At 38.2% G+C, this 14,003-nt stretch overlaps 1 protein-coding gene across 1 annotated transcript; it reads right to left on the reverse strand.

Moving 5' to 3' along the window:
• Positions 1 to 220: 220 nt before the first annotated feature.
• Positions 221 to 9,585, reverse strand: LOC129276696 (uncharacterized). Its single transcript, XM_064109675.1, has 2 exons — positions 9,497 to 9,585; positions 221 to 4,129 (listed from the first exon to the last, which is right to left on the reverse strand). The coding sequence occupies exon 2, from the start codon at positions 4,112 to 4,114 to the stop codon at positions 1,514 to 1,516; it is 2,601 nt and encodes an 866-aa protein (XP_063965745.1). The 5' UTR covers positions 4,115 to 4,129; positions 9,497 to 9,585; the 3' UTR covers positions 221 to 1,513.
• Between the last annotated feature and the right edge of the window lie 4,418 nt (positions 9,586 to 14,003).

Consider the following 14,003-nt stretch of genomic DNA (forward strand, 5'->3'; position numbering starts at 1 on the left):
TTTTCAATGATCATATAAGGTAAGAAAACTCATACTAAATATACAGTTAATGCAATTAATACATATATGAAGGATTAAATTGAAAACATATTCAAACTATCTATGCAACATTCCCAGTCAGAGTCGATGTATTTTTTTATTAACACTGATAAAAGTCTTGCTCGTCTCAGTTATTTCCACCTAAATATACCACAAAACAACAACAACAGTGGGGAATCAGTTTATTTTACCTGATATTTATTCAAACTTTGGTACTTCATGAGTTCTTTCATAACATTGCATTAACAGTGTTCATATCTTCTGTGTTTTGTAAAGACTGGTCATAATCATGATAATACATCTATAATGTGCATTTTACCATAACAAAGACAGAGCACAGTGCAAATAAAGGTCTAGATACGTCTTAAAGAAGATTATTAGATATAGTTGGAGGTTGTGAATGCCTTCTTTGAATGCTAGTAGTCCATTCTGAAGTACAGTTCTTGCAGAGGGTATTTCCCCAATATATTATAAAAATCAAGGGCGTAGGCTGGTTTTAGCATGAGGAGCGCACATCCTGGGGAGGTGGAACTGAAGTGGTATGGGGGTGCACATCTTGGGAAATCAGCTGCTGAAAGCAGAAGAAAGGGGTATTTCATTTTGCTTGCCAGTGAAGGAACTCCTCTACCTCAGCGGGAGAATACACGTGCACCCAGTGCACACCCAGCCTAGGCCCTTGGAAATCTTAATCGGGAGTCACTGAAATGAAAAAAAGTGTATGTAGAACAATTCACAGAATATATATCTTCCTATAACTTTTCCGGCAAATCTTGATACCTACCATCGACAGGAAGCTAGACCATTCGGCTGGATCTTTTGACTTTTAGACATAGAGAAAGGTTTGATGAAGTAATTAGTTTCAAGACGAGAAAAGTAGCTAGTCGGTTTGTGGACCCAATATTCAGAGTACGGAGGTCAGAACCGATACAAGGCATGCAGATTTATATGTATATATATATAAACATTGAGAAATTTTAGTTGTCGGAGTATTAAACTCCACAAATTAGAGATTTTTTTTCTGGTGAATCGAGCAATGATAATTGCATTGTAATGGATCATTTAGGTATTTTGGCGGATTGCATCATTGGGATATAGCAAGTGGTTTGATTCTGGAATTCTAAACTTTACAAGAGGAAGGTGTTCCACTTTCAATACTGAGAATGATGGAGACGAACTAGATAAAACTTTTGCAAAGATGATCAATGTTACCGTTTTCAACAAAGACAGTAAAGATCGCACATACAGAAGAAAGGATGAATATATTGTTGATTCTTCTAATTTATCATAAACAACCTTAAAGATCATTTATCCTGATACAGAGAGACGTAAGGGATTAAAGAAAAGCGATCCAGTAATCCTACTGATTATGAACAAGAACAAAAGTTGTATATGTACATAACTCTATTCCTCATCATATCATAACCAGGAATATATCAGTGTATCAAATCCTCTATCAACAGGTATATCGACCTTTCTACATAGAAGGTGTAGGTGGCGCAGGATCAAGAGGTGCATTCTGTGCTGCCCCCGCACATTGACCTATAGCCGAAGAAGCGCCGTATTGGGAGATGCTGCAACTGGCTGCTGAGCGTGCAAGGAAACTCAAGTAACCACCCTTTTCTTGCCAGCAGGAGAGGTTCTTTCCGCATTCCGTGGACCACCTCTCCATGATGGATGTCAATGGTTGCTCGCTGGCACTTTGGGAATGTCGAAGCCAAGGACAGGCAGCAGTTAGCTGATCAAATACGCAAGATCCCATGGATTCCTGGAAGCTCTTGCATTGGGGTGTGCCGAGGGCAAGTTGATCAGTTGCAGGAACCTCAGCTACGGGTCCACACTGTCCGGCCTGCTGGTCGAATACATCGACCCCATTGACAAGTCCTTGGCGCTTGCGTTGCCAGTTGGTCATGTTGGCAATCTGGCTGCAAGTGTCACAGACGCGGTTTACGCTAATACCGGCTTGTTGGAGTTGACCCAATAGATTTGTGAATGTGGTGTCACCGAGAAGGGCGCTGAAGAGAGCCATTTTGCTTTCTTTAACGTATCCTAGAGCCACATCTACGTTTGCAAGACCCCCTCGTCGTTTCTTAGTGAGGAGGCTGCGAAGAGCATGTTCGGATGGCATGTGCCAAGAGAAGAGGTGGACCTTACGCGGGGTTTGTCCATATCGTTGGATCATACCTGGAAGATCACGAAGGACAGCAGATGCAGGATCCTGACCGTGGGTCTCCATACCAGAGCGGAAAGCGATATTGACTGGAGTGCGCCCGGTTGTTCGTCCATTCTTCGGCACATTACAGGGATTAAGTGCTTGTTTCATTCCTGCATAGTCAAGTGCAAGCACAGCGAGACTCTTCTGTCCTGATATTCCATTGGCGCCAAGGAATCCACCACAAAGATGTTTGTCCATGTACGTATTGTCCAGTGCAGCTGTTTCGGCCGGAGTAAGTTGAGCGTCTGGTGCTTGTGCAATAGGAGCCGGTGCAAAGGCTATGTTTGGCTCATTACGGGCACCGACATTGGTTGTCTCTGTAAATGAACTTCCGATGCTTTGTCCTACTCCGTCAACAACGGAAGGGTTCGAATTTCCACTGTTTGTGCCCTGTGAGTTTCCAGCTGCAGCTTGAGTACCTGCCCCTCCATTACCATTCATTCCAGTTGATCCCGTCGCTCCAGTAGCTCCATTTGCCGTCCCATTGGTAGCTCCCCCTTTTGGTGGATAGGTTGCTCCGTTTGAAGTTGTTGTTCCATTTGATGTAGCTCCCCCTTTTGGTGGATAGGTTGCTCCGTTTGAAGTTGTTGTTCCATTTGAGGTAGCTCCTCCACTTCCTGCTCCGTTGCTACCTCCACTTGATGGCCAATTTGCTGCTCCATCTGGAGCGGCACCGTTTGCTCCTCCAGTGTTTACCCCATTTGTCGGTGAATTTCCTGCTCCAGTCGCCACTCCTCCAGTGTTTACCCCATTTGTCGGTGAATTTCCTGCTCCAGCCGCCACTCCTCCAGTTGCTGCTCCATTAGAGCCAATGTTTCCACCTCCTGGTATATCCCCTGGGCCCGCGCCTGCTCCACCTCCTGCTCCGCCTGTTGCTCCCATCGCTCCACCCTGTCCCCCGTTTTGTCCCCCAGATGCACCTTGATACCCTCCGTATGAAAAGCTAACAGACCCTCCAGACCCACCAGAGCCACCAAATCCTCCTGTTGGATCGTAAAATGATGGACCAGCTGACCCGCTTCCCATGGAAGGGCCATAATTGCTACCTCCTAAGGAGAATGATGTCCCTAAACTCCCACCTTGTCCTTCTCCCGCTCCCTCTGCTGCTTCACCCTGCTCACCCATTGCCTCAGCGTCTGCTTCTGCTGCTTCAGCCTCTGCTTCTTGAAGGTCCTCCATTGCTTCAGCCTCGGCTTCTGCTGCTTCCGCTTCTAGTTCGGCAGCTTCTTCTGCATCCTCGGCCTCTTGTTCTGCTAATTCCTGAGCGGCTTCTTCCTCTTGTTCGGCCATTTCCTGTGCTGCTTCAGCATCTTGTTCTTGTTCCATCTCCTGTCCTGCTTCACCTTGATACATATTCTGTGCAGCTTCAGCGTCAGCTTCGGCCTGTTGTTCCCGCAATTCTTCCGCAGCTTCGGCCTCTTCTTCTGCTAATTCCTGTGCTGCTTCTGTATCTTGCTGATGCATTCCCTGTGCGGCGAAGGCATTTTGCTGTCCATATTCAGCTTGCTGCTCTCGCATCTGCTGTGCATATTGAGCTTCCCTTTCAGCGGCTTCTGCCTGCTGTTCCTGTAATTTCTGTGCACGCTCTTCTTCTTGTTCTCGCAATTCCTCTGCGGCTTCGGCTTCCTGTTCCGCCTGCTCTGCCATTTGCTCTCGCATCTCTTGAGCAGCCTCAGGGTCTTGTTGCTGCATCCACTGATTGTTGGGACGGAATTGTTGCTGTCGTTGGCCGTTTGGCCGGAACTGTTGTTGCTGTCCCAGGCCAAGTCGCTTGATGGGCTGCCCTCTCCACCATGGTCGTTGGCAAGTTGCAGGGGCGATGGTCGCCACAAGAACAACGGCAAGGATGAATACCCCTCGCATCTTTGCTTGAAAATTCTGTAAGTTTAGAGGGAAATAATGAAAAGGGAGGAAGAAAGTCATTATCTTCTTGTGACTCTACATATATCAAAGTTCTTTGCTTGAGAAATCAGCGAAATGTAAAACACGACCCTGAGCTTGATGGGCAAATCTGCAACTCATCACGCGATTCACTTTCACAAATTCGATGGCATAATTATCATTGATTTTGCAAAACTAATCAAATAATTACCGTTGGTTAAGGTTATGGGGTGAAAAGTAAGTAACTATAAATTTTGAGGCGATTTGAATGTGGTTGTAAAAAAATGATAGTTCGGCTAAAGGATAGTATTTGCTTGTATTCGCCATTAAAAACTATTTAATCATATGAATAAAATTGTTTCTTCTTCTTTCTTAAGATTGATTTTGGCATTTGAGTTTATGAGGGCAAATTCAAAACGTCTGAAATTACAATAGCCAATGGCGATATACCTTGATACCTAAATACAAGGCAAAACAAAGGGGGGGGGGGGGGGGAGAAGAAAGAACGGAAAAAGGGGTGAAAAATTGTATTCTTTTCTTAAAAAAATACGTCAGAATATAACACACGTTCAGATTTTCATTTTACGAAGGTAACATTTCTTGGTTACAAGGTCATCACTTAAATTCATTTTATGTTTTATCAAAATTGTGCGCGAGCAAAGGTAGAGGGTCCATTTTTTTCATTTTTCATAAGTAATCCATTAAGATCCGTAGGAATTGAAATTTGCTAGAGAATCAAAGGATTTCGATGAAAGTATTTAAGTTGAAGAAGTAAATTATCCAAGAGAAGGGGGGGGGGGTCCATATCCCTAAATCCCAAACGAGTTCATCAATGGAAATTAATGTTGTGAAGCTTTGACTTCCAAATGATTTACATAGTGTTTGCACCGACTCCCATCCGACGAGGGGGTTATGATGTCGGTAGTTTTCTTCATCCCACCCGCTCGAAGCGCGGAAGCTTTCATCATAAAATTTGTTGAAGCCTTTCAGGATAAGAAATGAACTTGATGTGCCAAGATTAGGAGCAGATATGTGCAGATAAGAGGTTGGGCGCTTTCCCCTCCCTATCTTGAAAAGTGCGCAATGTTTCAATTTTCCCCGTTTTTTTCGAATAGAAAAAAATATCGTGCCGAGGCTCTCTTGTTCTCCTCAATACCTACATCACTTTTATTTCATATTTCATGCAGATGGGCTTTGTATGATCAAGGAATTCGATTGTAAGAAACAGTGACCACCGGCCGGATGGGCATGCATAATCATTATGATGGAATTGACCAAGGAAAGAGGTGTTTCCATGCAGCTCGGACAAAAACTAAAGCTTTGAAATTATATCAGACTTCAAAACAAAGGGGTCGTCTTCTAGTACTCCCATTTTATTGCATAAATTTGCTTAAATGAAATAAAAATCTCTATAAAGAGATTTTGTTTGTTTGAGCGTGCAATAAGGTTAGGGTACACGTGCAGGATCAGACTTGATGGTTTGCATCATTTCTTAAAAGAAGGGAGATATCAATTTTCGGCATTAAGATATTTCCAAGACTTTGTTTTCCTTTGTTCTCATCTCCCTATTCTACCGTATACTTTCAATCTAATTCTTCCTATTCTTTACTGCAAACCCCCCCCCCGAACTTTTAGCAAGCCAATGGGAAGGGGTATCCTGCTCCCCCCGTATACTTTAAAATAATCTACTTAAATTTGAATATGAAGGGAAGGGGTACTTATTAGATTTTCTATCAAAACATGAAGAGTTTATCGGCAAAATGAAAATAATATTGTCACTTTATTATAAAAAATAATATTAAGTACCATTTCCGTCAGCTATCTTTACACATTTGAGTAGGTTTGGTAAAATAACAGTTTCAAAAGCCTCAGGACACATACACAGTATGAAAATTTAACAATTGCAAGACAAGTATTTAAATGAATTATTGTATAAATAGCTTTATGAAAACTGTTAAAAATTGATTATTTTCAAATTAAGGTATTAAAACGATACAGTGGTAACACCATGGAATTACCGTGATGGTTTTTCCAGGGTAACAACATACAACTTGAATAAAGATAACATGTCATAACATGAACAACAAAAGCAATAACGATAACAAAAACGACCCTGTCGTCAAACTGGACTAAAAAAAGCAAATAGTTTGCTTAGTTATCCTTTTTTTAATACCAATGGTATTATATATCATCAATATTTACATAATGTAATCAACTTTCAAATTCAAATTCAAATTCATTTATTTCACTTCCATCAAACAAAAACAAATTGTATACCATATATAAAACATAAATATTTGTATCCGTTGCAAACAAAATTAATTATACATATGTAGTGAAAAAAAAAAAAAACTTAGACGATTTGGGCAACACATTGTAGGTTTTAAATATATATACTATTTTTCAATAGAAATTAAATTAAGATGGAAATGGAGGGACCCACTAAAAAGCAATGCTTGTACAATGTGGGCCCCTCAAGAAATAACAAAATAACAAAGTATAAATACAGATAATCAAATGAGAAAAGAATGAATAAATGAGAGGGAAATACTCACAAAATAAATACAAAGTAATAAAAAATATACAGTTTGGTGAAGGACAAAACAACCCGTCCTAAAAATATCTACCCTTCCCACCCCCCCCCCAGAAAAACTTGAGAAGAAAAAAAAAGGGAAAAAGGGGGGAGAATGCCCTGAGAAGATGGATGGGTGCTGCTGTACGTAGATAGAACACATGCCGTCGTGGACTCAAGCAAACTGGATTCAATGATGTGTATAAGAGGAGAAAAAATATATAAAATAACCTGGAAAGAATATAATGCACGAAAAATGTGATTGATGCCGTTAAACAAATAACCGGTAGGAAGGCGGATAAGCGGACTGGAGAGGAGAAAATAGAGGAGAGGATAGACACAATAATGAGCACATCTGAGAAGGACTTGTGTCAGATTTTTTTAATAAAAAAGGATAATAACTTTATGTTTTAATTTTAGTTTAAAGTAATAATGATGATGACTTGACATAATAATGATGATGACTTGACAGAAATGATGAATTAAAATTAATTTGGGAGTATATTATAAGGTTTTAATAGAGATAATTTGAATTTAGTCTTAAAAGAATTCAAAGATTTTGCATTTGTTATATCATTATGAAGTGAGTTCCATAACTTCGGTCCATCGTATATAAATGTGTTCTGAGCCCGCAAAGTTCTTAAAAGTGGTAAATGAAATTCACCCATTCGCCTTGTTGGATAGTTGTGAATGGATTGATTTTTTGGAAACATTGAATTGAATACATTTGGGAGGTTGTTGTTGTTATAGTTATACATAAACTGACCGAGATTAAACAAATATAAGTCCTTAATTTTCAATATTCTATGTTAAAAAAATAATGGGTCAGTATGAGACAAATATGCCGTGTGACATATAATACGTAGAGACTTCTTTTGTAATAGGAGTAATTTGTCTAAGAGTGTTTGTTGTGTGTTACCCCACGCTAAAATTCCATAATTTAAATAAGGCAATATAAGGGATGAATATAATGTAAGCAGGGACGATAATGGTAAACAAAATTTAAGCTTGTTAATTATACCAATGTTGCGTGAAATAGTTTTACATATGTTATCTATGTGAAATTTCCATGAGAGCTTATTATCGACTGTTATTCCAAGAAACTTAATATGGGATACATTTTCCAAGGGAGTTCCATCCAAAATAATATCAACAGGAAGTGTATTTATGGAGTTGCTAAACAACATGTATTTTGTTTTTTGAAGATTTAGTGACAATTTATTTGCTCTTATCCATTCGGTAACATTTTCTAGTTCAGAGTTGATTATATTAGCAAGGTGAAGAGGATTTTTATGTGAAAAGAATAAGTTAGAGTCGTCCGCAAAGAGAATGAAAGAAAGAACGTCTGATGATCTACAAAAATCATTAATATAAACTATAAACAAAATCGGGCCTAAAATACTACCCTGGGGAACTCCACAATTATTTTTTTTCATTTGAGAATTGCAACCGTTTAAAAAGACATATTGCTTCCTATTCAAGAGGTAGCTCCTGAACCACTCCAAGGCATTCCCACGCACTCCATAATGATGTAATTTGTTAAGTAAAATATCATGATTAATGGTGTCGAAGGCCTTGGAGAAGTCCAGGAACAAACCAATTAAATGAGAAGATTTATCGATTGAATGTGCCGCTTTTTCAATGAAACTCAACTTTATAAAACAAGCATAAAATAAGTTACTTATAAAATACCAAATCTTTTAAACAAATCAATTCCTGAACAGAAGCGCAAATATTTTACACAACTCAAACAACTAGAGACCGATCCATTAAGTCATGCCTGAGTATGTTTTTAAAAAAGAGTGATCGCACTTTAAAAGTGAAAACATTATTTGCTAACAGTAGGATTAATATTGTTATCATTATTATCATTATTATTATCTTCATTATTATTATAAGCAGTAGTAGTGGTAGTATCAATGTCATTATCAATATCATCATGATTATTCTTATCATGATCATCATCATCATTATCTTCATTATCATCACTATCATCAATATAGGTTTCCTCGTTCAACAATGTCTCCCATGATGTAAAACAACATTTTGAGCATCAAAATATCTGAGTTTTTTTTCATTTTGCCTAAAGCTAATGTATTTTAAAAAGCATAATTAAGAAATTCATAAGCGAATATGATTTAAAATTTGAAACCGGAGGAAGCTGATGGATAAGATTTTATAAATGTGAGGGTTTCGAATATTAGATGATTAATAATACTAACGAAGCAAAGATGAACAAAAATTCCTGTCTATACCTTTTATGACCTCTGCAAAGTGAAAATTTGTCTTAAATATCCGTTCAGAAGTTATTCATTGAATTTATAAAAAATATTCCTGTCGATTATTTGCTCAAAAAGACCTTATTAACTTCTATTTTTGAAATCGTAAAAGTACCTTTTGTTGTCTTATTTGGCAGTGCAGTGTATAATCTTAGTTGTCGAATACCAATCAAGATCTCTAAATTCAATACTAGCTTGAAGATGTTTAAATGCAATAAAAAATAGTTTATTCAAACTAAGAACTTTTCACACTTACATAGATAATTTTAAAAGTCATCACACTTTCAACTATCACTCTTATCATTTTAAATGAAAGGTTAATGGATCGAACAGTAATTTGAACGTTTTGATGGTTCATGGTTCATAAGAAACATCGCATCTCAGAGGGCCCTAAAATATATGTTTATACAAAATATTCCTAAATTCATATTAAAACAACTTAAATCATGAATAGTAGAAATATGCTAAAAATTATAACACGCGTCAATAAAATAGGATACATTTTTCACTTACCTCTAACTTGACAAGAAATAAAGCAAAAGTTGAGGTTACGAGGGAAGTCAAAGAAACCCCTCCAAATCAGCAGCAGACCAGCAAAATAGGAGGACTGTTAAGACCCATCTATTTATATTCATGCCAGTACTATCCGCCCCATCTCAGCCCCTCCCCTTATCAGCGACTCACGTAAGAGAAGTTGAACGATCTCAAGGCAAAATAGCGCGGTTGGCTGAATCAGTTGATTGACGCGGAGGTGCGTCACCGATCCGTCCAAAACATTTTCTACATCTCGGGGTCGACTTTTATTCCTCTTTGAAATTCATGGTGAAGTAAAGGGATACTGTAATAGGGAATATTGTTAGAACCTCCTCTTTAATTTCACGACAGGTCGTGTGTACTTTCCTTACTGCAGTAGCCGGTAGCGTGAGTTAAAAAAAAAGTGAAATGAGCGAGCGATAATGTTTGTCCTTTTCTTTCTTTTTTCTCCTTGATTTCTTGGTCGAGAAACTTTTGGGGGTCACTCGGCCCCCAAGCCCCCCATCTGTACCCCATTGCCACAGTATGTCCCACACGGTGGTCTTGGTGTGGAAAACAAGGTGAAATAAATTTCTCATCGTTACATTTTAGCATTTCATACTACGAATCACATCTTTGCAGAGTCCACCATGTAAATACACTGTGAATACGCTCGCTGTTGAGGCACCCACGGTGTGGAATTGTTTCCACACTGTTGAATTTCATTAAAATCGCCCCACTTTATGAACACACTTTGAACACACAAACACTCTCAAGGTTTCCACAGTGTGAAATCATTTGCACACTGTTAGATTTAAGCATTTTAACTTTGTGTGTCACACCTTCACGTATTTCACTATGTCAACTCATTTTTTTAACACAGACATACTGTTTAGGCGTCCACAGTGTGAAATTATTTCCACACTGTTACATGTGAGTACTTTAATAGTATGAATCACATCTGTGTTCACATAGTGGACTATGTGAACACACCGTGCGACTCTTTTCACAGCCAATGGGCTTCACCTTATAAAGAATCTAAAAAAGGAGCGAAGTGTGCCATGCATGACGTCAAGTCGTATCTAATAAAAGCTGGGAAAAATATCTAAAAACTTTCACGATAATCCATCTAAAAATATAAGAGTCATGTTTAAAAGAAAACATTTTACCTCTTATGACAACGCGTCAAAGACGTCACGTATGTCCCACGATTTTTCTTTCAAAAATAAATCCTGAATGATTCTACCAATATACATTAAATATCAAACACGTTATTCCATCATGCTTGCATAAAAAAAAATCGAATAATTTGTCTAAAACTTTGTTTATAAATTGAAATTAATGAAATCGATAATATCAATATATTCAACCTATATATAGATTGAAATGAATGGAACTAATTATTCAAATATATGCAAAACAATAAAGGAGCCACTCGTAATTATGTCACATAACTTAAAAACAAATTAATTCATAAATCAGTAATATAAGATGTGTGACGTCATGGTGAATTTCTTCATATTATACCTGCAATAATGTAATAAGCTTTTTATTTAATTTCTTTTAGAAAAAAATCCCGCAGCAGAGTCTCGAGAATGCCTGTAATCTTACTGCACTGTGTAATATTACATGCATTTGTGTAAAATTACAGAAAATTGGTATTTGGTGTATGTAACCTTACAAATTTATTGTAATAAAACCTCTTCCCCCTTTTTAAAACAGACCTATTCTGTAAAATTGTAGAAAATCTTTCCTGTTTTACCAATTTACAGAATGATTTGGTTATTTCTTTTTGTAAAATCAGTTTTTTTTTCTTCTGTAAAATCTTCTGTTTTTTCTAACAGTGTGCATTGGCGGATGAGTCGATGCGCAGGAGCGTGTTTTTTTATGGACATACGCCATTTTCTAACCCTATTTTCTTAAAGTTCATACCGACACTAGTACTGTCAACTCCCTTTTTTAGCACCTACCTGATATGCCCAATATAATAACTGAACATACCAATAAGAGTTTGGATCTTTCAACTCTTGATGATTTATTTTCTGATTACAGCGGAAGCAGGGACTAAAACATGTTGCCTAATAAGGTATCTTCGAAAAGGAGACCTGGGGCAGAAGATCTTGAACTTCAAGAAGACTGACAGAGAGTGATGGAGATGGAAAAAGAAAGAGGGAGAGAGAGGGGGAGGGATGGGGGATGAGGGCAGACGTGGAGAGAGCAACAGATGGAAAAGAGGGAGAAAGGGAGAGATATATCGATAAAGAGGGAGAAAGATAGACAGAAGGGGGGGGGGGTGTAAAGACATGGAGGGGGAGGGGAGAGAAAGGGGAGGGAGAGAGAGAGGGGAGAAGGAGATAGTGTGAGGGGGACAGGGAGGGAGAGAGGCGATAACTTAAGATGAATCTTTCACTCGCATGTTTAAAAGAGGAAGTTCCATTTTCAAGGGCACTTGGTTGAATAATAATTCAATTATTGCATGTCATGTTCCTTTATCATTTTGTTTTTTTTATTTTTCACATTAGGCATTTCGACTAATGCTTTGACGAGTGAAGGGGAATGAGCGTGGTTAGTTTCTCAAAAAAGAAGATTAAAACCTGTGCCAAAATATAATTGTTTGAAAGAACGAAGAAAGTCAACGATATACATCCTTCATTTTAGCCGGAAAAAAAAAGAACAGTAAATGAAAAGTAAAAAACTCTGAAAATCAATGCATTCTTGTTTTTATTTCTCTTTTTTCTTTATTGTTATTGATTTCACTCTTCATTTAATTTATTTTTGTCTCCTGTTTTTTGTTATCCTTTCAGTTTGTTTGGTCATTTTGTTTATTTGTTTTGTGTTGATGTTATAAGAAATACAGGGAATAGCGCCTTAGCAATATATGGTTTTTTATTTTGACATTTTTGACACGCTTCGGAAAGACCTTATTTTTCTTTCATTTTCAATATCACAAGATTCAAAGTATTCAAATATTAAACTGAATTAATATTTGCATTTTTTCTCAACCTTCTTCGCGATTATAAACAATCGTAATGTCAATTTCTCCACCTTATTAATAGTAAGGTTATTATGTGCTCAAGGCGCTCCTATATGATCCAGCTAATCCCGCATCCGGTGCTCCCAGCTATTCGAGGAGCTTCTTCCTGCGGTACCCATTTACCTCACCTGAGTGCAGAGCATTTTGGGTCAATATCTTCAGGAAATTACGCCATGGTTGGGATTCGAACCTACGACCCCCTGTTTCAGAGTCCGAGATTAATCCACCACCATTAACATTTGTAAAAAATAATGGATCTCTAGTAGCCTATGCTGTCATGAACGAGCATTAAAAGTTTTTTCCTTCTTCCGTAAACAAGTCCCGAAACCGAAAAATCACCTTCTTAAGTTTATGTATTCTCTTCCAACTTCTCAAAATGATGTAATCACTTCTTTGGAAGTGTTTCTGTGATTTCTTTTTTAATTATCTGGTTGACTTCCCCATAGCATTTTTTCCTAACTTTCTTCATTAATTTTCCTAAAATTCTTATTTTCAAAACTATCCCATTTGCCCGTTATCATTCTGCTTCGTTTCTCCACTCGTTCTCTCCCACGTTCATTAATTTTCCCGACTTTTAACACATCTCCCCTTTTGCTATTTCTTTTCAAGAGTGATTAGTAGGCCTATACCCATACAAGAAAATCAATCTCCATTCAAGCAGGGGTAAGATTTCAGTTTGAGATGGGATCTAGCGGCTTCTTGCGAGCAACCTACAGCATCACTCAACTCGTGTATTTGTTGCCATGGCCACAAAGCAAACTTCCCGCCAAAACAAAGTATCATCGTCCGAGCGATCTGGTCCGAGCAGAGTTTGGAGAGGGCTATCCATTTCACTGCATCTGCCTTAATTATTTCATAACAGTGAAGTTAAACCAACAACAGCAGTGTCGGGGATAACAAGATCGCCAAATGAAAGTATAAGAACTTAGACACTTTTGTATTAGTGCCAGAAACACGTCTTTCAGAATATCGATATTTTAATTTTTAGGTGGATATCTGATTACATTAGCATGATATGGCGTGAATCATTTGTGCAGGGAGGAGGGGGGGGGGGAGGTGGTGGTAATCTAAGACAGTGAAACTTAAACCACGTTTAGGCTTCTCAATCGTATTTCGCAGCTACGATTCGCAAGAATAAGCGTGTTCATAAACACCCGTACAGTCACAGTAAAACCGATTTGAAAAATCCTGGTGCAGCCACTGCCGAAAAGTTGTTTCACACGACCAAGTTATATAAATGAGAGTCACTAATGCTTTGATCCATTTTGCAGGGGCGGCGCCTGGATGTGATGATGGGGGGGGGGGGCAAGACGCCCTTAAAGTGAGGTTTTTTTTTTCAACTGAATTACCGTGAGGGGTAATATTATAGTTACGCGACACACTCCTCTCCTTTTTATACTCTTCTTTTGAGCCTTTTCTTTCTTTTATCTCCCCTTTTTGTTTTACTATTTGAAAATCATAGGGGATGGGTCG

The sequence above is a fragment of the Lytechinus pictus genome, chromosome 14 (assembly GCF_037042905.1).
Source record: "Lytechinus pictus isolate F3 Inbred chromosome 14, Lp3.0, whole genome shotgun sequence".
Taxonomy (NCBI): domain Eukaryota; kingdom Metazoa; phylum Echinodermata; class Echinoidea; order Temnopleuroida; family Toxopneustidae; genus Lytechinus; species Lytechinus pictus.

Excerpts from the sequence above, each read along its gene's own strand:
- LOC129276696 (XM_064109675.1), bottom strand. The coding sequence starts at position 4,114 with ATGCGAGGGGTATTCATCCTTGCCGTTGTTCTTGTGGCGACCATCGCC.